General features: G+C 41.3%; 1 protein-coding gene across 11 annotated transcripts in view; it reads left to right on the top strand.

The window, feature by feature from the left end:
* HERC2 (HECT and RLD domain containing E3 ubiquitin protein ligase 2) overlaps positions 1-13985 on the top strand; it is a 233271-nt gene that overhangs the window by 185637 nt on the left and 33649 nt on the right. For all 11 annotated transcript variants that reach the window (XM_089693500.1, XM_089693499.1, XM_089693498.1 and 8 more), the window contains 2 exons: positions 8112-8203; positions 8617-8756. In XM_089693500.1, coding sequence (XP_089549626.1) covers positions 8112-8203; positions 8617-8756 — 232 coding nt within the window. The remainder of the gene's footprint in view (positions 1-8111; positions 8204-8616; positions 8757-13985) is intronic.

Genomic DNA, 13985 nt, shown 5'->3' with positions numbered 1-13985 from the left:
TTTGGTGGTGTACACTGTGTAGTAATGAAATAGCAGTGTAAGATAATTTTTCTTCCACTAAATCATCTCCAGGGGAGGGGTCTTAGGGCATTGCTGGGAGCCTGTGACAGCAGGTCAGAAGTACTCATATCTAACAGTTTAACACCTTGAGCTCCCTGGTGCATGAGGCTCTGGCGTTTAGCGGCGGCTGGAGGGCACAGACACACACTCCAGCCCCTGAGAATCTGACAGCTGCTGCAGCAGGATAGGGCTGGGCAGCTCATTCAGCTGTACTTCCATTTACAGCAGTGCTTGCTTTCTGGGCATTTGTCCCTGAGCACATACTGTTCTAAAAGTTCACACCGTTAGGTATTGAGGCTGGCTATTATACCTATCAGATGCTCATAGATTTTTACAGGCTGCCTACAGCAGAGCTGGATGGTGTGCCTGTGTCCTGACGCAGCTGAATGCCAGAACCTCATCACCCATGGCTAAACACGCAATGTGCATGAGGCCTAAAATTGTGAAGGAAAAAATACATGCCATACAGTATATACCACAAAACAGGTACAGAAATCCAACCTTTATTTTAAACACCATTTGAACGCTGTATATGTTTTGGCAAGTAACCATATACATGTGTTTACATTAAATAAAAGCAAAAAAAAAGGTTTCCTGGCACTACCCTGTGCTTTAATGTACAAATTAAGTTTTTAATAAACCAAAAATAGATAAAAAAACAAAAATCACTTCAAGAAAATGTGTCAAACCTCTCGCAGCCTTGGCTGCAATATCTTTTCTCTCACTGGCCTTGCTTTATGCAGGCTTACCTGGGCTAATGCTGTTATGTATCTGATATTGGTTCCTATATAACACCCAGCCATGATACAGTAGAATGTGTTTCTGTACCTATGTCTGTACGGTGTTGAAACTGTTTCAAATAAAAAAAGAATTCTAAAAAAAGAAAATGTCAAGGCCTGCATTAACCCTTTCTGGCACAACCCCAGGTCCCTATAACAGGGTCCTTATGCCTGGGGGGTGGGAAGGACCGGACAATCATGTGACCACAGTGAATGTCTGTCAGGGCAGGACCAGTTCATGATCATTAACAGCTTTGTTACTTTGCTGGGAATGTGCAGAAAGCTTTGCCCATGGACGCATGTGTATGCAGCGTGTGAACATTAAAACCCACCCTGTTTGTCACTGCACATATGTGTTACAAATTGGATGGTCTATTTATTATTTTGACACTATAGAAACGCAGTCCAGATGCGTTCCGGATGCGTTTCTGCACGGCGCTTTCCGGTGCATTTTTGATGCTTCCCAGTTCACTTTTTCCCCCTCGATTTCTCTTCAGTTTAAATAGGAATGTGCGCCCCAGTGCGTTTTTGGTGTGTGTTCTATTGCATTCCAGTGCGTTTTTTATGCTTTTTACCGTGTTCCAATGCAGATCTGTGCAGAAAAAATGCAGCCTGTTCTACTTTTTTTTTGTGCAACTGGAATGCACTGGAATTGACATTGACAACCATATAATCTACTTTCTGTGCATTTTGGATGCAGAAAAACACTGAAACGCATGTAGCATGAAATGGCCCTAAAGGAGAATTTCACTTTTGTAAAAATAAATAAATGCACGTTATTTTTCAAGTAAGGAAATGTGTATTTATTTCTTCTGCTGAGAGCACCCAGTGAGCGTGCACTCCTCATAGTAGGGTGGCTATACATGTGTATAGCCAGTATAAAGGCCCAACTGTCCTGTGGATGCATATGTATGTTGAGCCAGCAGGATAGTAATTCAATTCTGTTCATTGAAGGACATGGCCGGATCTTTAGATTTTGACCATAGTGTTTTTATGCCACCTGCAGGAGTAAGAGGTTAGGTACAAAAGAAAAAATAAACACACCCTAGGGGCAGCCTTCTGGTAGCCATATCCCCATCTGCAACACATTTTAATAATGCTTAGGTGTTAGGACCTAGAAATTGTTCTGCTTCTTATTTGCAGATTTTTTTTTTTTTTTTTTTTTACTCCATCAAGTGAAGTGCTGGGTGACTGACAGGATATATAGATTCTGGTAGTCTCCTAGCACTGTCTACCAGCAAATGCAGTTTCCTGCTACAGCAGGATCAGCTGTGGGAACCATGTCTGGGCCTGACCCCCTCGGTGGACGCGTATGATGGTTGGTCCTGTCCATTCTGCCATGCAATAATTGGGTTGATGACATCCAGATGAGAATCAGAGGTATTTGTTCGCCCCAACAGGCGAACCTTGCCTTGTGGATGAGTTAATGCTGAGGAGCTACATGTGTCATAATTCCTTTGGTTGACTGAGTGGACCTGCTTTGGGCATGTGCATTGGTTCACTTACAGGTATTCCCTTGCCCCAGATAGTCTCTCTCTGGCTGGTGCTGGTGGCTTTCCTGCTGTGAATTATCAAACCTTTCGTTGATTGCCAGAAGCCCCTGACCCAGGTCCATGTTACGCCAGGAAGTTAATGTTGTACTGTATGTATGGATATGGACAAGGGGATTAGTCATCCTATGTGCTGACTGGTGGAAGTGGACAGTTGACAGACGATCTCCGTGATTAGTGTTTGGATTTTGTGAGTGGTTTCTATACGCAGATATCTTCCACCAGATTTTTCAGTGCTGGAGCAAAACAGACATAGATCTCCTTTCGTCCACACTCAATTGGAAAGTTCCCTGGTTTGTGGCCAGGGTCAGGGATCTCTGGGCTGATGATCTGTATCTGTGATATAGAGGGAGGATAGTCCTGTCATTCTGGTGGCTCTGGATTGGCCTGGGTTTGTTTCCCGAATCTGGTCTAGTTGGTCACCAACGTGCCATGGCTTTTTTTTCTATGCCCTGACCTTCTCTCCCAAGGTCCAATCTTCCACCCTACTTTACTGTCTCTAGCTTTAATAGCATGGCTGTTGAAAACCAACTGCTGGAGGAAAGTGCTTGTCTCATACTGTTATCCCCATGATGCTTCGGGCTTGGAAAATCAACTCCCATTTAATTTATTATTGTTGCTTGAAGGTTTATTTTGCCTATTGCGAATTGCTGGGTTTTCTTCCTTGCAAGCTTTCCCTTGCTCACATTTTGGCTTTCCTTCAGCAGGGTATGAACTAACTGATGGGCTTGAGTACCATGAAGGGTCAGGTGTCCACCTTGGCTATACTCTTCCAACACCATTTGGGCTTGCTTTTCTTTGTTTGTACCGGCATTCAGGAAGTTAACCATGTACAAAACCTCCACTGACTCAGTGAGATCTGAATTTAGCTCTGACAGCACTTCAGAAGCTTCCCCTTAAGAACATATGAAAAATTTCTCTACTGACTCTTTTGCAAAAGGTGGCCTTTCTAGTGACAATCACTTTGGCATGTACAGTATCCAAACTGGCTGCTCATTCTCCTAAGCAACCATTTATAATTTTACACTGGGACAAGGTGATCCCGTCTGCTCTGTGTCCCAGTTTTTCCCACCCCAAGACAGTGGCACCCCAATGGATGTGGTTCAGGCTAACATCTCTTTGAATTCTACTGCCTCTATTTGGAATACAGGGGCATGCAGCCTCGTCATCATGGATTTTGCAGACCATAGCCTAGGCTTCTGCCATTTCAGGTCAAGAACCTCTGTTTCCTGTCTCTCAGGTTTGCAGGGCAGCTATCTGGTCATCTATTCACGCTTTTACCAAGTTCTTTTAAGTTGACATTGCCACCTCTGTGAATGGCAGTTTTGGGTGTATAGTTTTTCAGGCAACATTTAAGTCTTCTGGGGTGTGGTATCACATTTTGTCTGGGTTTTTTAGGAGCCCACCCTTTTGCTCCTGGCATGGTTTGGGACCTCCCTATGGTCACGATCTAAAGATCTTGCTTTGTCTTTTTCTCAGAAGAAAAAAATGGGTTTTTACTACTCGCTGTAAAATAATTTTCTCTGTATTCATTAAAGGATACAGTACTTACCCTCTTGAGAAGTTTTATATCTTGGTTGTATTCCTATTTTACTGCTGGCTACTAGCTGTGCTGTGTCACAGAGGGGGTTTGGCTACCAGCCGGGGCTTCCCCTAGGGTTTGTTTCCTTTTTTGTTGTACTCTGCGTCCTACACCTGCTGGTGGTGTAATAACCCTATGGTCCCAATCTAAAGATTTAGCTGTGTCCTTCAATGAACGCAGAGAAGATATTTGTACTATGCGTACAAAAATCCAGTTTTTTCTAGTACACAGTTTGCATTTTTATTGAAGTGCTGTAAATTCTCCTGTTAAAATTATATAAATGTTTCATGCTTCTCCATTTTAAACTTCAGGCAGGTATCATTCAGGATATTGTTTATGGGACCTGTCCTATATACCTAAAACACCTCTCCCATATAGTGCAGCCAGCGCTAGGTCCTAGACTTCTCTATGGAGTACACTGTAGTTGAGCAGTAATACTTGGACTAGGGCCTGCCCCTGGCCTCTGATAAGAAGAATAATGGTGCAGCAGCCAACTGGTGAGGTCATCACTCTGTCCTTCTGTCAGGAAGTTACACTGTTAGATTGACAGCACAGTGCATTACATTAATGTCTGGCAGGTTGATAGTGCTGCCATCTTTCTACAAGATTACAGGAGGCTGTTGTGAAGGAAAAGTCAGATTGGGTTTCTGAGCTGTGTTCAAAAATATTTCTCATCTAGTGAAGGACACAGTCTTTTACTCTTGGGTTATGCTGCCCATTACAGGAGGATTGAACATTAGCAGAGACAAAAAAAAAACCTAAGCCAAACCAGGATAACCCCATCCAGCATGCCTCCAGGTTTTTTTTGCTGATGTCATAGGATGAATGTCTTTCTTCAGTTACTCTTTAAAGATTTTTTTTTCTTCTTCAATCAAGGCTCTTTGCTACATTGCTGCAAGAGCTTGTCTCTTACATTAGAACTATCTGGCACGGCAATCCTCTGCTTTTCTTTTGTAGTGTTGTGTCTAAACACAGTGGCCTTCAGGCACTGGGTTCCTGGCAGGCCACTTTCTGGACTCTGTTCTGGTAAAAGTTAGCCACAGAGCACTTTCCAGATCTACAGCTCCACTGGCAATTACCTCAGAGCTTGCCCTATGCCTGAAGACTCACTTAATGAGTAAGCTGGTTGGGTCAAGTTATCTCACTTACATAGCCAACGTCATCCACTAGGTGGAGTCTTGTGCTCATGCTCTACGCTTTTGTTGCCATACAGCATCAAGGAAGATCTCCTCACTGCAGCTCCTGCTTGCAAAGTCCAACATGGAGCTTAAATCTTTGATCTGTTCTTGCTGCGTGACTACAATGTCATGGTTACCTCTGGCCACCTGAGATTCACCTGCTACTAGCTGTCTGGGCTTCTTGTCTACCCGACACTTTGTCTCTAACCTTGATCCTTAAGTTGCATTACTGTCCTGCAGTCACAACAGGTCTGATTTAGACAGTCCTGCTGTACTGGGTGCCCCCAGCTCACCATATACTAACTTGCAGTTCACCTACCTATGTCACCAACATTCACAGCCTGGAATACTTCTGTGCTCTGTCTATTCAGCCATCAGTGTACTCTTAAGCTCCATCCGGTATAGTCAGTTCTTCTGCCTTTTTGGATAAGTTTTTATCACAGTCATGCACAGTTTTATGGCCCAAACAATTTAGGTATTTGCTGACTCTGGCTGCGCCATCTCTGACCTAATTTTCCCATGGTCTTGCCATCTTTTGTGCCATTAGCCACTGAGGCTATTTGATTCCGAGTTGCTCCCGTTTGACTGATCTTGCCCCCCGAGCCTTTCGCAGTCCACTGCTATTTTTCCCAAGTTTAAATATTATTGTGGCTGCTATCGATGTGGAGCATACCACTCTGAAACTGTGAAGGGATCAGCTTGTTGCATCTACCAGTGCTGTTTCCGATTTGTTTGTCCTTTTAAAGCCCTTAATGTTGCAGAGACTTTCCCACTTCACCCATTGTTTCAATTTTTTCTCTATGAAGATTGGAAAATTTATGACAAGCTATTTGCATTCCCTAGGAACCCATGTACAAGAAGCTTCTAATCCACTTAGCCGTCAAGGGACAACATCTCTCTGACTCTACTCTTAATATTATCAAGGATGCAACTGTTGGCAAGTGCACCCATCTTCCACTGTGGAGGAAGCCTAAGGAAAGAGTCTGCAAAGTCTTCTACCTCTTTATTTGTTAAGAAATGTCCTTTTTTGTTTTTCCACTTCTGCACCCTCCACATCAAGACTACTTTTACCAGAGAAACTTTAGACTCAATCTCTGTGTCAAGCAGTTGTCCAACTCTCCGCTTTAGTCGTGTGCCTGAAAGCTGCCTCCTTCACGGTAGTATCATTTGTCTAGTTTTACTCTAGAACTCTAAAATGCAACATTCTCTCATTTTGGGGCTAGTCAATCAAGTTCCTAGACAGATTGATTTGTTTGGCACTGTGAACCAACAACTGGAATCCTTGACGATTTGTCTGTGCAGCATCTGCTAGAAGGTCATCCAATACAGATTCAGCTGGACAATCCCATGGTGGTGACATACATCTACCATCAGGCAGGAGCCAAAAGTCTCACATCGTCAAGATAGGATCTTGTCCTGGGCAGAACATCACATTCCTGCCTTGTCTGGGATGCACATGACGGACAAAGACAATGAGCAGGCAGACTTCTTACCTAACAGCACCTGGACAAGAGGGGATTGGTCCCTATACCCAGAGGACTTTCGAGACCTGTGTTACAGGTGCTGGGATTCTGATGTAGTTCTCCCCGCTTCCAGTTTCAACAGCAAACTGAGCAAGTTTGTCTTCAGGTACAGGGATCCTTTAGCAGAAGCATAGGATGCTCTGGTGTCTCTGTGGTATCAGTACACACCTTTTGTCTCTGCTAAAGCATTTTCCTCATTTGCTTCACGGGATTGAGATGGAGGGTTTTCAAGTTATTCTAATTGCTCTAGACAGGCCTAGATGGATGTTAAATGCTGACCTGGAAAGACTCAACAGATGCACTGTAGGCTATGCCAGGTCATTAGGATTTTTTGTCTCAACGACTGATTTACTATCTTGGTTTATGATCACAAAATTTACCATCATGTCTGGTGAAGCCCAGATTTTGAAAGACAGAGGCATATTTCTGAATGTCATTTGTACATTGCTAAAAACTAAGAAGGCTTACAGGTGTGAGGCTCGGAACTTCCATTCTTCCATTGCCTCTTTTGGACAAGTCCTTTCTTTCTTGTATCTAGGTCTGGACCAATATTTGGCAATCAGCGCTATTAAAGGTCTGGTTCTTGCCCTAGTTTCAAATGCCATTGGTCTCTCACCTCTAGATTTAAGAGGTTCACCAGAGGAAAATGTCATTCATTGTTTGGATGTAACTTGAGCTGTGACAATCTATGATGGGTGAGTTGTGGTTGTTGGGGAGGGGGTGTCCTGGGTGGGCCCACAGTTTGCTGGTGTGTTTGTGTGTGTTTTTTTTTTTTTTTTTTACAGCATCCAGTTCTGTTGGCAGCAGTATAACCTAAAGGTTAAAGTGATTCTGAAGGCTTTTTTTTAAAAGCGAAAATAACAAACATGTCTATACTTACCTGCTGTGTGCAGTGGTTTTGCACAGAGAAGCCTGGATACATTTCTTCTTGGGTCCTCTGCAGGCTCTCTTGGCCCCTCCCTCCTGTCAGGTGCCCCACAGCAAGCAGCTTGCTATGGGGGCACCCGCTGCTCCTTATGTCCAATCACACATGGAGCCGTGACTAAGTCCCGCCCCCATTCTCTTCTCATTGGCCTACTGGCTGTGATTGACAGTAGTGGGAGCCAATGAGAAGAGGGAATCCCGGGATAGCCAAAACTCCAATGCACATCTTTGGATCGAGAGGCAGCTTAGGTTTCTGCACACAGAAGGTTTTTTTACCTTCATGCATAAAATGCCATAAAGGTAAAAAAAAACCTTGAGCTTTTACAACCACTTTAAATATTTTCTGTATCTTTTAATGGACTGCAATAAAAAAAAAAATTCTGATGAATGCATAACAGGATAAAATGGTAGTTTTAAAATTAAATGAGAACCAGTTTGTTAGTTGTTTTTCTAACTTTTTGTTAGCTCTGTTTAATTGAATTCGATATGGTATTTAGTTTTTTATATATTTTCAGATTGATTCACTGACTGGGCTTGGTGTTACCAAAGTTGAATGTGGCTCTCAGTTCTCTGTGGCGCTAACAAAGTCTGGTGCTGTCTACACCTGGTATGTTACTTATAGTCTTGCTTGTTACTTCCTAATAATATAGTTTTTGTACACTTAACGCATTAAAAAAAAAAATGTATCCATAGGAGCCATTCAGATTCTAGCTTTTTTCAAGAGCAGGAAACTGCTGTTAGTAGCGGCTGTCATGACCAAAGATGCAGCCTGCTTAGCAGAATGAATATACATAGAGCCCATTGTGATAATTAAATATTATGTTGAAAACATGTTTTCTTTTTTGTTCTTTTATTTGTAATTCATGTACTTTGCTTTACTGGAAAAAATTGCTCCATCTGTGTAGTTGGTGCTATGTGTGTATTTGCTATTGTGACAACAAATCTGATTATATTTAGTAACCCAACCACCTTGAGGATGCATCTTATTGGAGTCCTTTGCTTAACAATATTTATTTACAGGGGAAAAGGAGACTACCATCGTTTAGGTCATGGCTCAGATGATCATGTAAGGAGGCCACGCCAAGTTCAGGGTCTTCAGGGGAAGAAAGTTATTGCAATTGCCACAGGGTCATTACACTGTGTGTGCTGCACAGAAGATGGTAAGCTACATTGTTTTCTTTGCATGGCAATCTCTAAAAGTGTTTGTTTTCCATTGTGTACGAGACTGAGGATGTTTTTAGAAGTAGTAGCTTTCTCACTATAAAATGAGGCCGTCTCTGATCCCGATCTTTATAGCCAATTTCACAGTGGATATGGCTAGTCTTATTACTTGTTCCCTGCGGATATTGTAGTTTTTATTGGTGCTTTAGTCTTCCAGTATTTTGTCAAGGTTTCTCCCTTTGTATAAAATCTCAGTACTGCTTCTGGTAATCAGGCAGGGCTATCCATCTAGTAGTTTTAATGTGCTTGCCACTGTAGCTCACATGGAAACTGGATCTTTACCTTGATCCAAAAGATATTGGAGGATTATATGATAAAGTGTAATATGAGCCACCCAGGTATTTTATCACCTTTTGTGATTTGAGATCATGTTTGTCTGTGTTGCCATATGCTAGATTAAAATTGTGTCCTCAAAACACTAGATGTAAAATAAATAATTGCTTACATAATTACTATACTGAACTTCAGATGTCCTCCCACAGTCCCATTTTTTTGGATACTTTTTTAGGCGGTAGACTTTTAATAATCCTTATCTTAAAGTACAGCCACTAATGAAGAAGCCAAGACTTGTTTAGATATTAAGAACATTAGCCAGATTATTTGCCAGCAAAGAGAAGCAGTGCAGTGATTTTACCCTACATGTATTCAGTTGCTCATCAGCATTTTTCAGCTGTTCTGAATCTGTTTCATACTGTTATTTGTAAATATAATGCGTGTTGTACATGTGGAATGTATCTTTTGGTCAGATTCACTATATATTCAGATACCCTCAGGGCTCCCCATTTTCATGCAAAGCAATATAGCCAAAAAACATTCAACCTAGCCTGGCGGTCACACAATTCCTCTGGTAATATATTGCCAGGAGTGTGTGGTGTTACCTTCAAATATAATAGTCGCCCTGCTAGAAAGCAATAGACTTGTGTCCTTGGGTTTATCTTTATGTATTGTGTGTTTTTTTTTTTTTCTTTTGTTTGTTTTTTTTTTTTTTTTTTTTTATGCCCCCATTTTTGCAAAATGCAATATAGATAGGATGGCCCGTACTGGTTAATCGGCTACAATACAGCCTTTTGTATGGAATGAAAAAGGCAAGCTACTGCATAACAAGTTTAGGATGTGGGAGAATGAGTGTGCATGCAGGCTATTCCTTTTTGTCTACAACGGGTATCCTCCCGTTTCTTTTATTTAGGCGTAGTATTATTATTATTATTATTATACAGGATTTATATAGCGCCAACAGTTTGCTCAGCGCTTTGCAATATAACGGGAGACAATACGGCAACAATATTATTATTATACAGTTTTTATATAGTGCTAAAAGGTTTGCTCAGCGTTGTACATTATAGTGGGGGACAGAACATGAGACAATACAGTAACAATACACGAGGGGTTTGAGGGCCCTGCTCTTTCGCGCTTACAATCTAGGAGGGAGGGGGTAGAGGTACAGGAGGAAGTGGCTGTGGGGGATGGAGTGGTAGGAGGAGTGGAGGATTGAACAATACAGTTCAATACAAGAGGGATAGGAGGGCCCTGCTCCTTGGAGCTTACAATCTAGGAGTACACCAACTAACTTCCCATAGCTCTTGTGCGAACCATCTTACAGGTCAATATGTTGAGTTCCTATAAAGAAAAAAAAAACAAAAAAACACGCAAGTGTACTCAAAGCTACCTTTAAACTGGCCATACACTTTCTGAATTTCCATCAGTGTATGGGCAGTCCTTGCTCAACTGAAGTCGATCATTTAATTGACTTCTGTTGAAGGGACATTCTGGAATACTGTCGTTGATCAGCATCTGATCTGTGTATTATGACAGCAGTGGGAGCCTCTGTCAGAATACAATGTCCTGGTGAGGAGGAGAATTCTCCATCCGTCTCAACCCCATTGGCTGAGTTTAAAAAAAAAAAAAAAAAAAACGAACTGTGTATGACCAGTATTATCCTTTTATCCTGTAAATTGAGATAAATATGTACAGATTTTCCAGATATAAATTTGCGCCATTTTATTCAAAATCATTTATGAAATGCATTGGGCTAACAAAGGGGACTCAAAGTTCTGACGGTTTGCCTATTTTATAAATAAATTTGAGTTAGGCATTGCAGGATATCACACCTGTGATTTGGTCTTCTGTTGAGAACAAAATATGTTTGACTGACTGCTGGCTAACGAGGTATAATTCAGCTTTTTTTTTTTTTTTTCTGTAACTTGGAATTTTGATGTAATTTTGGCTGTGTGACATTCTGTGCTGCTGCTATATAGTGTCTGTTCCATTCTCATCAGTTTAAGGATTGGTGACAAGGTATTTAAGACCGTACGGTATTGCTTTAGTAATTTACGCAGTCCATTTACAGCTTCAATATTGTCTTAAAGGTCCATCTGTTTTAAGCAGATGTTCCTAAAATGTTTTTCAGTAAAATGCGTGCTATGGGTGTATCTCTCCATTATTGCAATCACAATGCTTTTATCACAATACATTACTTGGTGTGCATAATGTTATGCTGTATGTTCCTTGGCAGCCTAGATATACAGATATATGGTGAAATCTCAGCTGTGGAACCACCTGGTATGTCTCCTAACCTCCAGTGGTGACAATTCCCCTCATTAGTTTGTGTTTTGACCCGTTCTCACTTTTTTTTAACCTAGTTAATACGTTGCATTCTTTTCATTCTGGAGAATCCATCAGAAAACAAGGAACTTGTATTTAGTTGTAATGCAATCAATATTGAGGTAATAGAAATTCTGGTGGGGATCTCTCACTACTGGAAACCAGGAGACATTAAACAGGCAGCATATGATTCACATTTCCTGCAACTGTGGAAAACCAACTCTGGTGTTTTTATTGAGAATGCGGCATCACATTAACTTGCTAATTGGCTAAACATTTGTCAATGTCTTTGAATTTTCTAAGTAATAAAATAATGTCCCATTGTGCAACACAGAGTTTTGAGTAAGTCAACACTAAGAGCATGTGTAGGATTTTTTGCAGCTTTTTTTTTTCCTAAAAAGGGTTACTTTCTAAGCTAATAATGAGGCAAGCAGATGTTTTTCAACTGTAATGCATCTAAAAACCCTTGTCAGACAGCACAACCTGGTCCTCACTTCATACGGCAGCAGCAAAGTTTGGTTAAGAACTCTGCCCATCTGCTGACAGGGATTGCAGGTGCAGTACCACTGCACCTTTGCGCCATCACTCTGCTCTCTCCTGCTGTGAGCATGCTTACTGTTAGTATGTGAGCCCTGAAGTGGACTCTTACCAACATTATGCAATGTTAAAAAATCTTTTTTTGGAGTGTGTGAGCTTGGGGATTTGATGTAACATTTAAGCCTTCCACTCCAGCCAGCAAATGCTGAACATTGTGGTTTAATAATCAGTAAAAAAAAAAAAATATATATTATTACGTAATTGTTAGTTGTTCTTCTCATAACTGTGCTATTTTGCATACTTATTAAGCTCAAGGTGTTTTTAGTTCCCTTTTTGGTCCAAGAAGTACTAATACACAAGCTTTTCACAGCACAGTGGCTAAATGGCTTCCATCTGGCAGTACTAGGGTCGCTGGTTTGAATCCCAACCACGGCACCACATGCCTGGAGTTTGCATGTTCTCTCTGTGCTTGCGTGGGTTTCCTCCAGGTACTTCGGTTTCCTCCCACACTCCCAAAGACATGCAGGTAGGTTAATTGGCTCCTGTCTAAATTGTCCCTAGTATGTGTATGTATGAATGTGAGTTAGGCACCTTTAGATTGTACCCCCCTTGAGGGTTAGGGACTGATGTGAATGTACAATATATATGTAAAGCGCTGTGTAAATTGAGGGCGCTATATATAAGTACCTGAAATAATTAAATTTTTGCAAAATGTTAATAGCAAACTCTCTTTAAAAAAAACCCAAAAAAACAGTAAGAAAGGTAGTCCGATATGAAGATGGAATGAGAGGAAGCAAAATAAAATTTCAGAAAATATGCCAAGAAAATGCTCTTTGGAAAATGCAACCCCTGCTAAACTGGCCAAATTTCGATTCGTGTATGGCCAGCTTTACCAGAATTCCAAATCAGAATCCTAGGGTACCCCCCCCCCCCCGTTTAACATGTTGACTTCACTAAAAGTGTGGATATAACCGAGAGACTGGTAATCAATTTGTCAGATTGCAAACTTTCAGAACCAAAAATATTGGTGCTTTCCATAGGTCTTACATTCTGCCTTGAGCAAATCTCAGGCCTTGTGGAAAATGTGCTAAAGCTATTAGTCACAAATACTGCTAGTTTCTTGCTAGATACAAATAATTTCTTGAACAAGCTTCACCATATACATCAATTACCACTGAACACCCTTATAGTGGCTGTAAGGCCTTGTGCAGGGCCATGTTTTGCCAGCATTGGGATTCAAAGGTGTTGCATGCATCCCTGTGTTTGCAGTCCCATAGATGTCCATTGTGACATGCACTAATAATGGTGTAGCGCTACAATACGTGAAAAAGATATATACAGGTAAATTAAATAAATAACACAAATGAGTGATAGATCCTCCATGGATCTATATAAAGTGAAACAAGTGACTAGGTGTAAAATAAACCAGGTCCCACACCGGACCCACAATAAAGTGCAAAAATTCCCAATCCCAAAATGGGATAAATACACAAGGTGACACTGTGAATCCCAAAAATGGGATAATCATACATCTAAAGTGACTAATGCTGAACCCCAATGGTGTAAACATATAAAAATACACAGTGATAAATACAAATGAAGTAAAAATCACAGAAAATACATAGTCCTGAGGAAGTCACGTGACGTAACGTGTTGATGCGCGGTGACGTAGTTCCAGCGGACGCCATCTTACTACACCCAGTGTCCTACAGTATACACCCATAACGTGGTAAGACTGCTCGATTTTTATCATCTGTAATGTAAGTGTTCATTTGGCATTTTCATCTCTATATATCGTTCTTAAATAGTGTTGCACTATGGAGGTCTCTCTTGTTCTTTCATGGCCTTAACATGGTATATACGAACAAGTGAGCTGTACTGCGGTGATCTACCTTTTGGAAGGGGAACCTGTGCTATTACCAATGAGGGTATGTGGAGCCATTGGAGCCTGTTGAATGTGAAGCTGTATAGTGTGGAGCCACCTGTTGTGCAGGATCCAGTGTGATCCACAAGGCATTTTGCCCTATAAG

The sequence above is a fragment of the Staurois parvus genome, unplaced genomic scaffold (genome assembly GCF_062004578.1).
Source record: "Staurois parvus isolate SC_StPar_1 unplaced genomic scaffold, SC_StPar_1.0 ptg000634l, whole genome shotgun sequence".
NCBI classification, from domain to species: Eukaryota; Metazoa; Chordata; class Amphibia; order Anura; family Ranidae; genus Staurois; species Staurois parvus.
The sequence above is the reverse complement of the archived record's forward strand: the minus strand, read 5'-3'. Positions and strand labels throughout refer to the sequence as shown.